The sequence below is a fragment of the Oncorhynchus keta genome, chromosome 10, assembly GCF_023373465.1.
Source record: "Oncorhynchus keta strain PuntledgeMale-10-30-2019 chromosome 10, Oket_V2, whole genome shotgun sequence".
NCBI classification, from domain to species: Eukaryota; Metazoa; Chordata; class Actinopteri; order Salmoniformes; family Salmonidae; genus Oncorhynchus; species Oncorhynchus keta.
The window spans coordinates 42,947,218-42,966,081 of record NC_068430.1 but is presented as its reverse complement, the minus strand read 5'-3'; the positions used below and the strand labels follow the sequence as shown (position 1 = coordinate 42,966,081).

General features: G+C 42.9%; 1 protein-coding gene across 2 annotated transcripts in view; it reads left to right on the top strand.

Annotated features, from left to right (window-relative positions):
* LOC118388793 (SLIT-ROBO Rho GTPase-activating protein 3-like) overlaps positions 1-18,864 on the top strand; it is a 69,029-nt gene that overhangs the window by 31,044 nt on the left and 19,121 nt on the right. For both annotated transcript variants that reach the window (XM_035778266.2, XM_035778267.2), the window contains exons 5-10: positions 1,829-2,014; positions 2,346-2,474; positions 3,102-3,323; positions 4,811-4,912; positions 6,656-6,853; positions 9,977-10,061. In XM_035778266.2, coding sequence (XP_035634159.1) covers positions 1,829-2,014; positions 2,346-2,474; positions 3,102-3,323; positions 4,811-4,912; positions 6,656-6,853; positions 9,977-10,061 — 922 coding nt within the window. The remainder of the gene's footprint in view (positions 1-1,828; positions 2,015-2,345; positions 2,475-3,101; positions 3,324-4,810; positions 4,913-6,655; positions 6,854-9,976; positions 10,062-18,864) is intronic.

Sequence of the window (18,864 nt, the reverse complement as noted above, 5' to 3'; positions counted from 1 at the left end):
TACCAGTACCGAGTCGTGTACTGGGGTACGAAGTAGTTAGGGTGATGGATTTAGGTAATATGTACATGTAGGTTTGGTTAGGTGATTGATTGATTTGAAGTACAATGTACATGTAGGTAGGTGTTTAATTAACTGTTCAACAGTCTTATGGCTTTGGGGTAGTCCACGATCAGCTCCTTTTGTCTTCCTGACATTGTGTGATTTGATGTGTCTGCTTGTGAATGTGTGTTTGTGACAGGAAGGCACTCATTTGTGAAATGTGATGCCTATTTCTGGCATGCCAGGGCATTGCTCTGTAACATAGACAGTATGGACTCTATCGGCTGTTTAGCCAGAGTCCTGGATTACAATCAATATGTAGAGAATGACATTGTCCACCAGCCAGACGGCTAAACCAGCAGCCACATTACAGAGGCTGGTATTATATCAATTGTATTAGAATGTTGATCCTGTTCGTTTGTTTTGGTTGGAACACTGTGTTGAAATGGACATAGAGTGGCTGTGACTGACTCGCGTCGACACATGCAGTGTCTGTCCATTCACATCCCTCAGATATATTTAAGTGTTGTAGGCAGGCCAGTGAGCATTGGTAAAATAACACGACCACACTGTGCAGCAGCAAGCATGCAACCAATTGAAAATGCCTGGGCTTTAAATGCACTAAATGGCCACATGAGGAATGATTCTGCATGACATACAACAGAATGATGCAGATTTTCATTGATTTAGCTTTTTATCATGTGTACGCCTCATTATACGCTCACCTGCACGCAGTCGGTGACATGGTTAATAGCTAGTACTTGTACATACTTGTACATACTTGTACATGTTTTATGTACAGTGTTGATGCATAATGCACAATTGAGCGCCAGCTCTGCTTCAACACGTCCCAAGCTTGATCTGACTTCAAGTCAGAACCAAAGACTCCTCTCTTGTTTCACACCCAGCAGCAGCTAGAGGAACGAGGAAGGGTTCTCTGTGACTCGGCTCGAGGAAAAAGATCTCTGTAACCTTGGCTACGACAATCTTCCTGCTGGTTTCACTTGCGCTCTCCTCACCATCGATTACCTCAGTCAGAGTTGCTAGGAGACGTGTAAGAGAGAGGGTGAGTTTGTAGTGCGTGAGGGGAGAGAAACAGAACAGAAGTAACCTAATTTTAGCGCCCGGTCACAAATCCTTAACAGATTTGACAGTAGCTGCCTTTCTGTGTTCTCATTCCGTCTACAGGACACGCGGATTAGTATGCCGAATCCTAACTTTAGATATGCACGTCTAAACAATCTCCCGTTGACGTCGTCTGTTACACGCTTATCGTGATGTTTTAGTGTATTGCCTCGTATTACCTAGTTAGTCTCATGACCAATGTCAACGTCCAGACCACGAGCCTTGACGTGAACTTCGTGTACATGTAGTTGATTTTTAATGTTCTGTACGATGTCCTGTTTTATTGTGCTGTACGATGTCCTGTTTTATTGTGCTGTACGATGTCCTGTTTTATTGTGCTGTACGATGTCCTGTTTTATTGTGCTGTACGATGTCCTGTTTTATTGTGCTGTACGATGTCCTGTTTTACGATGTCCTGTTTTATTGTGCTGTACGATGTCCTGTTTTATTGTGCTGTACGATGTCCTGTTTTATTGTGCTGTACGATGTCCTGTTTTAATGTGCTGTACGATGTCCTGTTTTAATGTGCTGTACAATGTGCTGTACGATGTCCTGTTTTAATGTGCTGTACGATGTCCTGTTTTATTGTGCTGTACGATGTCCTGTTTTAATGTTCACACTGATACACCGCTCTAACCCTTGTCGTCCTCCTGTCCCTGGGTAGGTGATGAAGACCTATCACATGTACCACGCCGAGAGCGTCAGCGCCGAGAGCAAGCTGAAGGAGGCGGAGAAACAGGAAGAGAAGCAGATTGGAAAGGCCAATGAGGTCAGCACCAGCCTCATGCGCCACGACGACCGCCCACAGCGACGCAGCTCTGTCAAGAAGATGGAGAAGATGAAGGAGAAGGTGTGGCTTGGGCTGAGTGTGTGTGTTTGTTCTCCCAATTGTCTGTAAAAGCTCTGAGGACTTGGATGCATTAGCCTCTGACATTTCATCAGTTAATGTACAAGTATATACTAATGACCAGAAACGTTAACTGGTTTTGTTGCCGTGGTGAGACTGGACCTCTTGTTTCATATGTCGCATGTAAATGATTTTGATCAGATTAGACTTCCGTAGATGGAACAAAATGTTTTACACCCTTGCTATAAGAATCCTTTTAGAGAGATCATCTATGCTTTACTGATTTTTGTGTCTCCGTCTCCCTCTCTCTCTCTTCTTCTCCCTCTCTCCCCAGAGACAAGCCAAATACTCTGAAAACAAGCTGAAGTGCACTAAAGCCCGGAACGACTATTTGTTGAACCTGGCCGCGACCAATGCTCTGGTGGCCAAATATTACATCCACGATGTCTCTGACATGATAGATGTGAGTGGGTGGTACAGGACATGCTGATTACAACAACATGAGAATGGAAGAATCCATTTGGTACACAAAAGCCCAGTAGCATCTTGTAATACAGGGTATTTTATTCAAAGTTAGCGTTCTATTGATTGCAATGAATAATAGATACAATAGTTTGATTGAAGCAGAGTAGCATCTGACACAGTATCTCCTATTTTGTTTGAAGTTAGCATTTTATTGATTGCAATGGATTTAATGAATAATTGATACAGTAAGATAGTTTGATAGATGGAAGCATAATAGCGTCTTGTGACACAGTATCTCTCCCCATTGGTTTGGGAACTAACATTATGTGCTTCCCAATGGTGGTAACCATAGAAATATAATTACTAGAACAGACACTTCCATTGTAGTAGTTCTAATTCTATGGTAATGACTGTATTTGGTATACATATTTAGTAGACATTTGAGGAACGATTGTCAGGTTCTGGATGGATAAAAAACAATGATTGTGAACGTGACTTTTATGACTGGGTAGTTTTCCTACTCATCCCAACCTGGGTGAGGTTTATGGTTATTGCTGTCATAATGACTGTATTTTCCCTGTCTGTGGTAATGACGGTGTGTTGTGTTGTCCATGCCTCCTCCCAGTGCTGTGACATGGGCTACCATGCCAGCCTGGCGCGGACCCTGAGGACCTACCTGTCTGCAGAGTACAGCCTGGAGACGTCCCGCCACGAGGGGCTGGACCAGCTGGAGGGGGCCGTGGATGCCATGGATGTCAGAGGGGACAAACACAGGGTCATGGACATGCACAGTCAGATCTTCTGCCCGCCCACACGCTTCGACTACCAGCCACACATGGGCGACGAGGTGAGGGAGGCGGAGGGTGTGTGATTGGAGGGGTGATTGTAACAGCAATGCCAGGGTCGAAAATATACTGCTGAAAATTCTGTTTTTTTTTCCAAGCAGATTTTCTTTCTACTCAGCCTCTCTGCCTCCCTTTTGTCTGTCTTGACTTGAGGTTTCAAGTGCAACATTGTATCAAATCAATCAACTGGGTCTGGCCTGAAGCTGTCTCTAGTGAACTTTGCAACATTCTATCAACTAGCCTATTCCAGGCCTTCAAGGTTCCCCATGCCAGTGAGCTTGGGTCAGACAGCTGTTTTTGTGCAAGGGAAAGGTATTTTATGACTTTTCCACTGGATATATGGCATCATCAGATCATGGTATTTTGCTCTTTCACAATGAGGCTTGGTTATTATTGAGGAGGAGATTGCTGGAAATCATTTTCAAATAGGAACTATTAGGCTATCATCTGCAAAGATGTTTAAAAAAAAAAAAAAAAAAAAAACAAGACTTCATTGACTTACTCGTACTCTGTGGGGTGAAGAAATAATGACTGACAAGCTCAGCTTTTTAGTGGTAGATATGGTGAGTTAAGACCAGCAGAAAACATCCCCAAATGGGCACTTTCCTTACATATGTGCGCAGCAGGCCAGGTAGGCTACTTCTGTGCTTGCTCCCTCAACATGAACCAGACCCATGCTCATTGCTCACATGGAGCACTCCAAACAAAAGATGATGAAAAATACTACAGGTTCACTGTTTCGAATCCCGCAAATGATTGAAAATGACGTTTTATTGGCTGCTTTATTGCAGGAGTTGCATGCTCTGTTAAAATGAATTACCATAATGTTGTTAGGTTCTGATTATTAGAGTAATAACTCAACGAACACTGTGAAATCTTAAACCCAAGTTTATTCTTCTCAAAGGAACGAACAGCTGAATCGATGAAAACATATTCACCCAAGCACTATTATTTAACTCTTTCTCCTATGCTGTGTCTCCTCCCACCCATCTGAACAACCAATGCATCTCTGTTGCTAGACAGAACCGTAGTGATATCTGTTCTTCCTCACTTCATCTGATCTGGCCTCTACCCCAAAGTGCTCACTCCTCACCAACGCAAGGCTGTCATGGTGACTGGCACCAGACTGTCTCTCTTCTCCTCCCAGAGTTTCCCTCCCATAGGATCCCTGATGGCTAACAATAACATATCCTGACATAATGTAAATGTTATATATTACCCTCTCTCTCTCTCTCTCTCTCTCTCTCTCTCTCGCTCTCTCAGTGATATGAAAAAGTATATTTCCTATTCTCAGAACCCAACAATGTAAATGTTATTTCTGTCATTCTGAGCAACGGGGGTAGACGCCCTAATGGGTTATGAACCCAATGCATATGGGTCCTGTAAATGTAAATCTTTAAATCACCTTGTCCAGCGCCACATGTTCTTAACGGAAACCCTGATCTCTATCTACAGTATCCATCCATCTAATCTAATCAATCTTCACCAGGTGTGTCAGGTGAGTGCCCAGCAGCCGGTGCAGACGGAGCTCCTGATGCGTCACCACCAGCTCCAGTCCCGCCTGGGCACACTGAAGATAGAGAACGAGGAGGTGAGCTCTAACCCTAACATAGTCACATGGTCAGAGTCGGTAAACTTACCACCTGGGCCATGTTCAGTAGGTAAAACTTGTGGAACATTGTAGATAGGAATGTCATGAGTATTGTCCTTATTGTACATGTCAGAGAATGTTACAAAAAGGTACCACATCGTTGATTCTTAATAGACAGAAATGAGCACGTGAGAACGATAAAATATACACATCTATGTTTTTTTAAATGTTTAAACCCACAAACTTAGTCAATCCCCCAAAAAATGAAGTCCAATGGTCACTTTATGGACGGTATAGTCTCGTTTTAATCCGATGTCTAGACTAGGTAGGCACAGAAAATACTCTTACAACTCAATTGCTAATAACCCTGTTAAAAAGGTAACGGCCGGACGGCTCATGATGAATGGTGAGTAGTGTGTTGTGTACCTCCAAGTCGATTTGCGATTTTTCATCTAGATTGGTATCATATTGGCTTAGATATGATAGTAGGGAGATTTCAATTGAACTTTGAGCTTCATCCAATACCTATACTGTTGTGTGTTACACAAGTTGTGCCCTGCTGAACATTTTAGGGAAAAACATGCATACAGGATATGGAAACATTCAGTATGTTAAAACTGATATACTGTCAGTCTTTTCTTGTCTCTTCAGAAATCCATCTAGGCAGAGGCCTATAGGCAAACATTGTGACTCATGTTTAGATGCACAATCATGAATATTCAAACAGACAGGCTTATATCCACTCAGGGCCAACAGATGACCTCAGCAGCTCTGGTGAACCACACACTGACTGCATTACTGTACTGTTGACCATGTTCATGTCGGCTGGAGGCGTTCTCCAACTCACACTATAATGAAGCGCGCGCGCGCGCGCACACACACACACACACACACACAGTCCCTCCCTCTCACAAACATTCACACACACAATAATGCATTCACGCACACTCTCTCTCACAAGCAAGGTGTAGCCCCTGGGATCGCCTCTCATCTAACAAGCGGGCAGGGGAGCCCCTACTTTATGAGGACTGTCACCCAAGCAGCGTTCATGCACAATACATCTTCTAAACTGACGAAGGTGTGGCCCTAGGGTTGACCCTCATCTTCCATCTCTTCCCCGTCGCCCACCAAACCAGGCAGGCAGCCAGGCCCTAGCAGCCAGCACTACATCCAGGCCTCCAGCTACAGAGCCTGCCTGCCTGCCTGCCTGTCTGCCTGCCTGCTGGCTTGATGCTGCTGCAGTGATTCAGACAGATGTGTGTAAAGGTCACCATATTTGTGCTATGCATTCAGCTTATGAATATGGAGGTGCTCCCTCTGCTCAGTTCCTCTCCCTCTCACACAGACAGAACACCAGTTATCTTCCTAATTATCTTCACACGGTCACACACTCACACCAGAAAACATGTCCCCTACCGGGCCGACTGAACTTTACATTATATATTATGCAAGCGGTTGTAGGATGTAGTACTGTGATCAAGATGGTGTCTGCAGAAGTCATACTAGTGTAGATGTGGGACATTTTGTTCTTTAATTTTACATTTTAGCTCTTTAAAGGAAAAATCGACTCAAACTATCTTTTGTTATTTGTTTCATTAGTCCACTGTTCATACAGTCCCATACAGATTTATACAAGCATTTATACAATTACAATTGAAGTCTCATTGTGTGCAAGGAAAACACTGTGAATATTGATGTTGTGACACAGTTTAATCATGACTCTTCCCTTTTTGTATTTCTTAGGTAAGAAAGACCCTGGATGCCACCATGCAGACGCTGCAGGACATGCTGACGGTTGAGGACTTTGATGTGTCTGAGGCTTTCCAGCACAGCCAGTCCACTGAGTCGGTCAAGTCTGCCTCGTCCGACTCCTACATGAGCAAGGTCAACGTTGCTAAGAGACGAGCCAACCAGCAGGAGACGGAGGGCTTCTACTTCACTGTGAGTGGCTCTTATAAGTCACTTGACTTAAGACTTCACTGTGATTGGCTTTGACAACTAACTACGCTTACAAAGCATTAGAATTTGTTTTTTTTCTCTTCTCATTTGTATGAATGCCCCTTGGCGTTTTTTGTATTTTGTTGCATTACAACCTGTAATTTAAATAGATTTTTATTTGGATTTCATGTAATGGACATACACAAAATAGTCCAAATTGGTAAAGTGAAATGAAAAAAAAAAAACTTGTTTCAAGAAATTCAAAAACAATTAAAACGGAAATGAGATGCACGCATATGTTTTCACCCTCTTTGCTATGCATATGTTTTCACCCCCTTTGCTATGCATATGTTTTCACCCCCTTTGCTATGCATATGTTTTCACCCCCTTTGCTATGCATATGTATTCACCCCCTTTGCTATGCATATGTATTCACCACCTTTGCTATGCATATGTATTCACCACCTTTGCTATGCATATGTATTCACCACCTTTGCTGTGCATATGTATTCACCACCTTTGCTATGCATATGTATTCACCACCTTTGCTATGCATATGTATTCACCCCCTTTGCTATGCATATGTATTCACCACCTTTGCTATGCATATGTATTCACCACCTTTGCTATGCATATGTATTCACCACCTTTGCTGTGCATATGTATTCACCACCTTTGCTATGCATATGTATTCACCACCTTTGCTATGCATATGTATTCACCACCTTTGCTGTGCATATGTATTCACCACCTTTGCTGTGCATATGTATTCACCACCTTTGCTATGCATATGTATTCACCACCTTTGCTGTGCATATGTATTCACCCCCCTTTGCTGTGCATATGTATTCACCCCCTTTGCTGTGCATATGTATATGTATTCACCACCTTTGCTGTGCATATGTATTCACCCCCTTTGCTGTGCATATGTATTCACCCCCTTTGCTGTGCATATGTATTCACCCCTTTGCTGTGCATATGTATTCACCCCTTTGCTGTGCATATGTATTCACCCCCTTTGCTGTGCATATGTATTCACCCCCTTTGCTGTGCATATGTATTCACCCCCTTTGCTGTGCATATGTATTCACCCCCTTTGCCCCTAAATAAGATCTGATGGAACCAATTACCTTCCAAAGTCACATAATTAGTTATATAAATTCCATCTGTGTGCAATCTGTTTGTCACATGATCTGTCACATGATCTCAGTATATATACACCTGTTCTGAAAGGCCCCAGAGTCTGCAACACCACAAATCGGCACTATGAAGACCAAGGGGCTCTCCAAACAGGTCAGGGACAAAGTTGTGGAGAAGTACAGATAAGGGTTGGGTTATTAAAAAAAACAATCATAAACTTTTAATGTCCCATGGAGCACCATTAAATCAATTATTAAAACATGTAAACAATATGGCACCACCACAAACCTGCCAAGAGTGGGCCGCCCACCAGAACTCACTGAGCAGGCAAGGAGGGAATTAATCAGAGAGGCAACAAAGAGACCAAAGATAACCCTGAAGGAGCTACAAAGCTCCACAGCGGAGATTGGAGTATCTGTCCATAGGACCACTTTAAACCGTACACTCCACAGAGCTGGGCTTTACGGAAGAGTGGCCAGAAAAAAGCAAGCCAACACTTTTGGTGTTCGCCAAAAGGCATGTGGGAGACTCCCCAAACATATGGAAGAAAGTACTCCGGTAAGATAAGACTAAAATTGAGCTTTTTGGCCATCAAGGAAAACCTTATGTCTGGCGCAAATCAAACACCTTGCATCACCCCGAGAACACCATCCCATGCTGTGGGGATGTTTTTCATCGGCAGGTACTGGGAAACTGGTCAGAATTGAAGCAATTATGGATGGCGCTAAATACAGGGAAATTATTCAGGAAAACCTGTTTCAGTCTTCCAGATATTTGAGACTAGGAATGAGGTACACCTTCCAGCAGGACAATGACCCTAAGCACACTGATAAAGCAACACTCGGGTGGTTCAAGGGGAAACATTTAAATGTCTTGGAATGGCCGAGTCAAAGCCCAGACCTCAATCCAGTTCAGAATCTGTGGTATGACTTAGATTGCTGTACACCGGCGGAACTCATCCAACTTGAAGGAGCTGGAGCAGTTTTGCCTTGAAGAATGGGAAAAAAAAAATCCCAGTGGCTGGATGTGCCAAGCTTATAGAGACATACCCCAAGAGACTTCAATTTGTAATTGTGTCGATGTAGGTATGTGTGTGGGTAGAGTCCAGTGTGTGTGCATAGAGCAAGTGCAGGAGGTTTAGTCCAAAAAGGGTAAATGACCAGTAGCAGCAGGTAGCCATTTTGATTAGCTATTTAGAAGTCTTGTTTAGCAGTCTTATGGTAGTAGAAGCTGTTCAGGGTCCTGTTGGTTCCAGACTCGGTGCATCGGTACCTTGCTGTGCGGTAGCAAAGTGAACAGTCTATGGCTTTGAAGGCAGAATTCTTTAAAAAAAATGTACATCTTCCTCTGACACCGCCTAGTATAGAGGTCCTGGATGGCAGGGAGCTCAGCCCAGCTCGGCCCCAGAACATTGTCATCATGGGTTCAATTCCCACAGGGATCACATAAGTGTATGTCACTTTACAAAAAGTATAATAGTGTCATGCATTATTATTATTGTATTAACACAACTTACAGTGCATTAGAAATGCTTTTTTCATCTTAATGAATTACATACTGATATTAGAGTACTTATGCTACTCAAGTTTAGTGGCTTTCTCCAGTGTTCCTCATTATTTAGCATTATGCCCTGTGGAATTCAGACAGGCAACCATCTGGTTGTGAATTCATTTGACTGGTATTATCATAAGGCTTTGCTGATACAAGTCATGCAAATTAATTATGAAATTAACCTTTGCTGTAATGCAGTACTGACTGTAGCCTACAGTTGCAAGTGTGGTCCTGTGTGGCTCTGTTTGTAAGAGTGTGGCATTAGCTAGGATTGCTGAGGTCGCGGGTTCATTTCCTGCAAGGATTACATATTAAACATGAATTCACTTACTGTACTACTTACTATAAATTTCTTTGGATAAAAGTGTCCCCTAAATGTCATATTACACATTGTAAAAGTATTTTCTCTCTCTCTGTCTCTCTCTGCCTGTATAGAAATTTAAAGAGTACCTGAATGGAAGCAACCTCATAGTTAAACTACAGGCCAAGCATGATCTACTGAAGCAGACGCTAGGAGAAGGTGAGAACAGCTCTCATGTTACAATGCTGTTGTGCCACCTCTGGATCACAATGCCATTCATTGGTCGTTCACCGCCCCTTTTAAAAAGCGCCCGCAGCAGCTTGCCAATTATATGATAATGAATTGAATGGTTAATAATTATGAGTGACATGCTAACTTTTCACCATTACCAATAACATGAGAGGTTTTCATTTTATTAGGAGGGGGGGGGGGGTTATGATATTTATCCCTCTAACTTTCTCACTCATCAATATTAAACGATTCAGTCAGGATTATCCATAATCATGGTAGTATCCACAGTAATGTAGAAGTGCTCAGAAACATATATTCCTATTTACAATTAAAGTCACTCCAAAATGCACAATATGTTATTTACCATTTAGTTCTATTGGTCACAACATAATCTGAAACGCAACCGCAACAAACTGCAAATGCCCCCGAAAGGTGTGTAGAGTCACACGCTTGATGTAGTCATTGCATGCTAGAAATATTGGACCAAATACTAAACTTTTGACTACTTTAATAAACATATGTGAATTTGTCCCAATACTTTTGACACCTTTTCAGTTGGGGGACAAGATACATAAAAGTGATTTCATTTCTAAATGGCAAAACAGATGTGTATGAAAATACCCTCAAATAAAAGGTGACATTCTGTACTGTCGCTTCATATGAAACATTTGATCTCAAATCCAAAATGCTGTGCTATAGAGACAAAATAAAAGTTTTTAGCCCATCTAACATTTAGGATTTGGCACATTTTTCAATATATTGTCGAACATAATATACTCTACGGGCATATCACAGTTCCAGAGTGGGATCTCTGCTAATTCTTGGAAGTCCAACAAATATTGCTATCTAGTTGTAAATCACAGATGGCCTTGTATATTGTTGGCTTCCTCCAGCAATTCAGTATGTACTGTTTCAGTTTCAATGACTAAATATTTGGGGGGGGGGAATTGACGAATGTAGCTAACAAAGGCTGGGAATGCCAATACCATCAGACGAGCAAGGGGAATGATCACAAGTCAGTCATAACGTGGCTAATATGCTAGCTTATCTATTTATGTAGATATTTATTTGGCAAGCTAAAAGCAGAGAGCCTAACATTAGCTAGCTAGCCAACTGCTGGGAGGATGTTATGTCATTGGACGGGTGGGTGTGTGGTTGACCCCCCCCCCCCCATATAATTTTTTCTCTGGCTACAGCTTGAGATGCCGGCACCAGAACGAATCAATTGGACGGGCATTTAATTTCTATAGTCGGGTCCGTTTTCTTCACCGGACCCCCTGCGTGCACGCGCTTTCTCAAGTTTGTTTTATAATAAACAACCATTAAGACCATAGGCAGCTTGTGACTTTCAAGTTTGGAGAGGCTTACAATGTATCTGACCATTTCTATCGATATTTCTATCGATCTGCGTGCCAGTTATAATTATTGTTATATGCGCATTTTTGTTTTGATTTTCATGTGGTTAATCAGAAAAAATCTGAATTAAAATGATACAAATCTAAAAGTTAAAACGCAACTAATGCAAGAGCACCAGCCTTTGCCATCTGGACACATTGATACACCGTGTTCCATTGGACGCAAAAAAATTGCGCTTGGAACTCAGAGAGAGCCCATAGGCCAGTGGTCCGTAACCGGTCGATCGCGATCGATCGCATTCCTAGTCGGTCACCAAGTGTTTCTGTAAAAAAAAAAGGACATAAAGCCTTGCGTTCCTGTTTTTTGTAATTGTTTCATTGTGTTGCCGGTAGATGCACTTGATTCTGCAGCCCTAGCGCCAGGTAAGGCAAAACGTTCCCATTTTGAAGTTAGAACTCCACCTTCCCGGCAAGCCCAGAGAGCAAATCAAGTGCACATATAGTCCTACCGCTGTCCAATCGGATAGCTCAGGTCACCGTGTCTGAGCCATAGACTGGAAAAAGAAGCCTTGAACGCACAGCAAAGTTGATACTGAGATTTCAAAACGAGAGAGACAATTGAGTGAGACTTTCTCCATGACTAGAATGAATATAGCAAAGAGCTGCTGTTTTTATGTGCAAGTTCCTGTTTGTTGTTATTCCATACTGTTAACACTTTTTTTATAAGCCATACTTCCACATGTTACAACCAGCACTGCAGCTGCTATGAATGAGTATAGTAAGTGTTCCAATAATTTTGCTTTATTATTAGCGTCTTGTGTCTTTTTAATATTCAGGAATATTTCATAGTAGTAACAGCATGGTTGGCTGCATTAGGCAGAAATAATGCAGTGCGACTTGAGTTTCAGCTGGAAGACTGTGTCCCCTTTACTCAGCGGAGGGAAGGAGGGACGGGGGACAGTGAGTCGGGTGAGAGGAGGGAAGGAGGGCGGGGGACGGTGAGTCGGGTGAGAGGAGGGAAGGGGGACGGTGAGTCGGGTGAGAGGAGGGAAGGGGGACGGTGAGTCGGGTGAGAGGAGGGAAGGGGGACGGTGAGTCGGGTGAGAGGAGGGAAGGAGGACGGTGAGTCGGGTGAGAGGAGGGAAGGAGGACGGTGAGTCGGGTGAGAGGAGGGAAGGAGGACGGTGAGTCGGGTGAGAGGAGGGAAGGAGGACGGTGAGTCGGGTGAGAGGAGGGAAGGAGGGCGGGGGACGGTGAGTCTGGTGAGAGGAGGAAAGGAGGACGGTGAGTCGGGTGAGAGGAGGGAAGGGGGCGGGGGACGGTGAGTCGGGAGGGAAGGAGGCGGGGGACGGTGAGTCGGGTGAGAGGAGGGAAGGAGGGCTGGGGACGGTGAGTCGGGTGAGAGGAGGGAAGGAGGGCGGGGGACGGTGAGTCGGGTGAGAGGAGGAGGGCGGGGGGACGGTGAGTCGGGGAGGGAGGAGGGCGGGGGACGGTGAGTCGGGTGAGAGGAGGGCGGGGGACGGTGAGTCGGGTGAGAGGAGGGAAGGAGGGCGGGGGATGGTGAGTCGGGTGAGAGGAGGGAAGGAGGGCGAGGGACGGTGAGTCTGGTGAGAGGAGGGAAGGAGGGCGGGAAAAACAATTAAGTATAATTTCAAAATGGTCTGCGAAGTACAACATTTGTATGGCAATTCAAGCATAGCCAATATGCAGTGATAATGTATTGGGCCTATAGCCTACTGTACAAACCTCATTGCTGCACAACTGTTTTTAATTGGTCAATGTTGCATAGGCTTATGTGTTTTAAGTTATGTTTAAAAAAAAAATCTGAGCGTTAGATCTCGGCTTGCATTTTGACTCAGTGATCTTTACTTACTCATAAAAGGTTGACGACCACTGCTATAGACCAATGCAGTAGTAGGCCTATAACTTCCATTGCCAACTAAGTAAAATATATAGACCTAAAGCCGAGCAAATAAAAACAGTAGAAAATATCCTGATTAAATTTAGGTTCTTTCAATCACATGAATATATATATACTCCGCCTGTCTGCATCCCTTTATATCTGTCTTGACTTGAGCGTTGTATCAACTCAGCAGGTTGGTGTGTTCAGGCATGAACACTCCTAAATGATGGTTCTAAAATAATCCAAAACCTGTTTCTCACAAGTGTAACAGGTCGTGAACAATGCAAACAACGCTTTCACTCCGAGAGTGAGAACGGTAGATGACTGTAATACATTTATTTTTTTATATTTTATTTAACCTTTATTTAACTTGGTAAGTCAGTTAAGAACAAATTCTTATTTACAATGACGGCCTACCAAAAGGCAAAAGGCCTCCTGCGGGGGACTGGGGTGAAAAAAATAAATAGAATATAAATATAGGACAAAACACTCACAACACTACATAAAGAGAGACCTAAGATGACAACATAGCAAGGCGACAACACAACTTGGTTGCAACACAACATGGTAGCAGCACAAAACATGGTACAAACATTATTGGGCACAAAAGCTAGAGACAACAATACATCAAAGCAGCCACAACTGTCAGTAAGAGTGTCCATGAGTCTTTGAATGAAGAGATTGAGATAAAACTGTCCAGTTTGAGTGTTTGTTGCAGTCACTAGCTGCATCGAACTGAAAAGAGGAGCGACCCAGGGATGTGTGTGCTTTGGGGACTTTTAACAGAATGTGACTGGCAGAACGAGTGTTGTATGTAGAGGACGAGGGCTGCAGTAGATATCTCAGATAGGGGGGAGTGAGACCTAAGAGGGTTTTATAAATAAGCATCAACCAGTGGGTCTTGCGATGGGTATACAGAGATGACCAGTTTACAGAGGAGTATAGAGTGCAGTAATGTGTCCTTTTAGGAGCATTAGTGGCACATCTGAAGGCCGAATGGTAAAGAACATCTAGCCGCTCGAGAGCATACTTACCTGCAGATCTATAAATTATGTCTCCGTAATCTAGCGTGGGTAGGATGGTCATCTGAATCAGGGTTAGTTTGGCAGCTGGGGTGAAAGAGGAGCGATTATGATACAGGAAACACAGTCTAGATTTAACTTCAGCCTGCAGCTTTGATATGTGCTGAGAGAAGGACAGTGTACCGTCTAGCCATACACCCAAGTTCTTGTAATGAGGTGACTACATCAAGCTCTAAACCCTCAGAGGTAGTAATCACACCGGTGGGGAGAGGGGCATTCTTCTTACCAAACCACATGACCTTTGTTTTGGAGGTGTTCAGAACAAGGTTAAGGGTAGAGAAAGCTTGTTGGATATTAAGAAAGCTTTGTTGTAGAGCATTTAACCTCTAGGGTATGTGGGACGCTAGCGTCCCAGCTAGCCAACATCCAGTGAGATTGCAGAGCACCAAATACAAAAATACTCATTATAAAAATTCAGAAAAGATACAACTATTTTACATTGGTTTAAAGATTAACTTCTTGTGAATCCAACCACTGTGTCAGAATTAAAAAATGCTTTACGGCGAAAGCATAGCTTACAATTATTTGAGAACGTTGCCCAGTAGACAAATCATTACAAACAGTAACCAGCCAAGTAGAAGTTACACAAGTCAGAAATAGAGATAAAATTAATCACTTATCTTTGATGATCTTCATATGTTTTCACTCAGAAGACATTCATTTTTTCAATAAATGTTCCTTTTGTTCGATAGTCTCTTTATATCCGAAAACCCCCATTTTGTTCTCGTGTTTTCTTCAGTAATCCACAGGCTCAAACGCAGTCACAACAGGCAGACAAAAAAATTCAAATTGTATCTGTAAAGTTCATAGAAACATGTGAAACAATGTTTATATTCAATCCTCAGTTTGTTTTTAGCCTAAATAATCAATAATATTACAACCGGACAATAACGTTGTCAATATAAAAGGTAAACAAGAAAGGCACTCTCTCTGGTCGCACGCATGAAAAAGCTCTGTGACACGGTAGGGTCCACTCATTCAGACTGCTCTTACTCCCTCATTTTTCAGAATACAAGCATGAAACAATTTATAAACACTGTTGACATCTAGTGGAAGGCATAGGAACTGCAATTTGAGTCCAAAGTCAATGGATACTGTAATGGCATTGAATAGAAAACGACAAAAAAATATATCCTACTTCCTGAATGGATTTCTCATCTTTTCGCCAGCCAAATCAGTTCTGTTATACTCACAGACATTATTTTAACAATTTTGGAAACTTTAGTGTTTTCTATCTTCTGGGCCTGAGTAGAAGGCAGTTTAATTTGGGCATGCTTTTCATCCAAAATTCCAAATGCTGCTCCCTACCCTACAGAAGTTAACACAATATCCGGGGAGAGGCCAGCTTGAGTATAAGACTGTATCATCTGCATATAAATGGATGAGTGAGCTACCTATTGCCTGAGGTATGTTAATGTAAATTGAGAAGAGGGATCGAGCCTTGGAGTACTCCCTTGGTGACAGGAGGTGGCTGAGACGGCAGATTTTCTGACATTAATTAGCAAACCAGGCCAAAGTCCCCTCAGAGACACCAATACTCCTTAACCGGCCCACAAGAATGGAATGGTCTACCGTATCATAAGCTTTGGCCAAGTCAATAAAAATAGCAGCACAATATTGCTTAGAATCAAGAGTAATGGTGACATCATTGAGGACCTTTAAGTTTGCAGTGACACATCCATAACCTGAGGGGAAACCAGATTGCATACCCAAGAGAATACTATAGACATCAAAGCCAGTCAGTTGATTATTGACAAGTTTTTCCAACACTTTTGATTAACTTCTTGATGCACCCATCCCGTTAGCGGGATCAGCGCCAAATTCAAATGAAATTACTAAAAATATTACATTTTCATGAAATCACAAGTGTAATATAGCGAAACACAGCTTAGCTTGCTGTCAATCCACCTGGCATGTCAGATTTCAAAAAAGCTTTTCGGCATACCAAGCATTTATGTAAGGACGTCTCTCTCAGCAGACAAAACATTACAAACAGCAAAGTAGATTGGTCACGAAAGTCAGAAAAGCAATCAAATTAATCGCTTACCTTTGATCTTCAGATGTTTGCACTCACGAGACTCCCAGTTACACAATAAATGTTCCTTTTGTTCCATAAAGATTATTTTTATATCCAAAATACCTCCATTTGGTTGGCGCGTTATGTTCAGAAATTCACAGGCTCAAGCGGTCATTACGGTGCAGACAAATTCCAAATAGTATCCATAAAGTTGGTGGAAACATTTTTTATAATCAATCCTCAGGTTGTTTTTACAATATATAATCGATAATATTTCAACCGGACAGTAGCTTCTTCAATAGCAGAGAGAAAGAAAATGGCTGCTCTACTCTGTTGCGCATGCAAAACGCTACTGGCACCCAGTCATCCCCTGACACTATGTGCTCTTTCTCGCTAATTTTTCAAAATAAAGCCTGAAACTATGTCCAAAGACTGTACACACCATGTGTAAGCCATAGGAAAAGGAATCTGGTTGATACCCATTTAAATGGAGGGAAGGCTTGCAATGGAACATGGAGCTTTCAAAATAGAAGCCACTTCCTGGTTGGATTTTCCTCATGTTTTCACCTGCAATATCAGTTATGTTATACTCACAGACAATATTTTGGCAGTTTTGGAAACTTTCGAGTGTTTTCTATTCTAATCTGACAATTATATGCATATTATAGATTCTGGGCCTGAGAAATTGGCAGTTTCATTTGGGTACGTTTTTCATCCAAACATCAAAATACTGCCATCTACACTCAACAGGTTAACAGGGCAAAATATAAATAGGCCTATAACAGTTAGGATCAGCTTGATCTCCCCTTTTAAATAAAGGATGAACTGTGGCTGCCTTCCAAGCAATTGGAACATCCCCAGAAAGGAGAGAGAGGCTTGGTGATGATAGGGGAAGCAACCTTAAAGAAGAAAGGGTCTAAACCATTTGACCCAGATTATTTTTGGGGGTCAAGTTTAAGGTGCTCCTTTAGCACTCGGACTCAGTAATTGTCTGCAGGGAGAAACTTGGCAGCGGGGCAGGGGAAAAAGAGCGAGAAGCTTCAGCGATAGTCGCATTATAAGGGGTGGGAGATGAGGAATTATTGGACGGGCAAGGAGTCAAATAGGAATCCTGACTTAATGAAGTGGTAATTAGAGCTCAGCCACGTGCCAGTAACAACCACATCATCAACATTAAGGGACATGCGCAGCTGTGAGGAGGAGGGTTTATTCTCCAGGTCTTTAACCATGTTCCAGAACTTCTTGAGGTTAGACCCACACAACTGCTTCTTAAAGTAACTAACTTTGGCCTTCCTGACAGCCTGAGTGCACAAATTTCTCATTTGCCTGAACGAGAGCCAGTCAGCCTGAGTATATGTGTGCCGAGCCTTTTGCCAAAAGCAATTCTTGAGGTGGAGTACCTCTGCAAGATCACGGTTGAACCAGGGGATGAACCTGTTTTTAATTCTATATAATGATAAGATGCTCATGTCTCCCCCCTAACAATGCGAGTCACTGTCCCAAAGGCGGGAATGCAGGCGACAAACTTAGGTCTGCATATTATGCCCATAAAATTCAGGACAGATTTTCGCGAGAGTGGGTCCTCTCGCTTAGCCTCTTCCTCTCTGCTGAAACTAGTGAGTGAAACAGCACCCCTCTGTCTCACTATATGTATCCCATGCATCTGATGCTGTCTGGCCAGAAAAGTATGACATGTCATGCTCCCTTTTGTCCAGACAGCATCAGATACACGGTCTACAGATATGGCGACAGAGGGACGCTGTTTCGCTCGATCGGATTCTTGATCTGAGATTGAGGCGTCTTTTATGACGGCGCGCATCTTGGTCAAATAAATGAGCAATATTTCTATATTTTATTTGGACGGGAACGGAGGTACGGTAGGGCGGGCCAGGTCCCCTAGGGCTCTCACTTAACGCCGGCCATGGATGCAGGTGTCATTTGGTAAAGTTAGCAAGAAATGTGAGTCATTTTGCTTGCTAGCTATGCTGAACTTGAACTGTTAACCGCAGTTAGCATATCTCCTTAGTTTTCAATCAAATGTTTTTGTCATCGATCAAATGGGCGGGCAGGGAGGAAAGTTCCCAGCCAGTTGTCAAAACGTGTGTTGGGACAAGCATGCATTGGCAGGCAAGCTGCAGAAGGGCGAGCAGCCTGCTATTCCCCATCGTTTATCAGTGCAATTTTGACGGCCAACTACAAGCTGAAAAAGTTTGACATGGTTTATCTACGGTTCCCCTGAATTTAGCTTATCTCGATCTGGCTAGCATTAGTTGTCGATCTTGTTGTTTTTGATGTGCATATATGATAGCCTACCTTTTTCATGGTTGTTTGATCAATAGGACTGTACCGTTCCCAAATGTAAGAGGACTCCTGTGGTATTTACATATTTGCAGAAATCCATTCAGGCGTATTTTGTGGCTTTTGGAGAATGCTT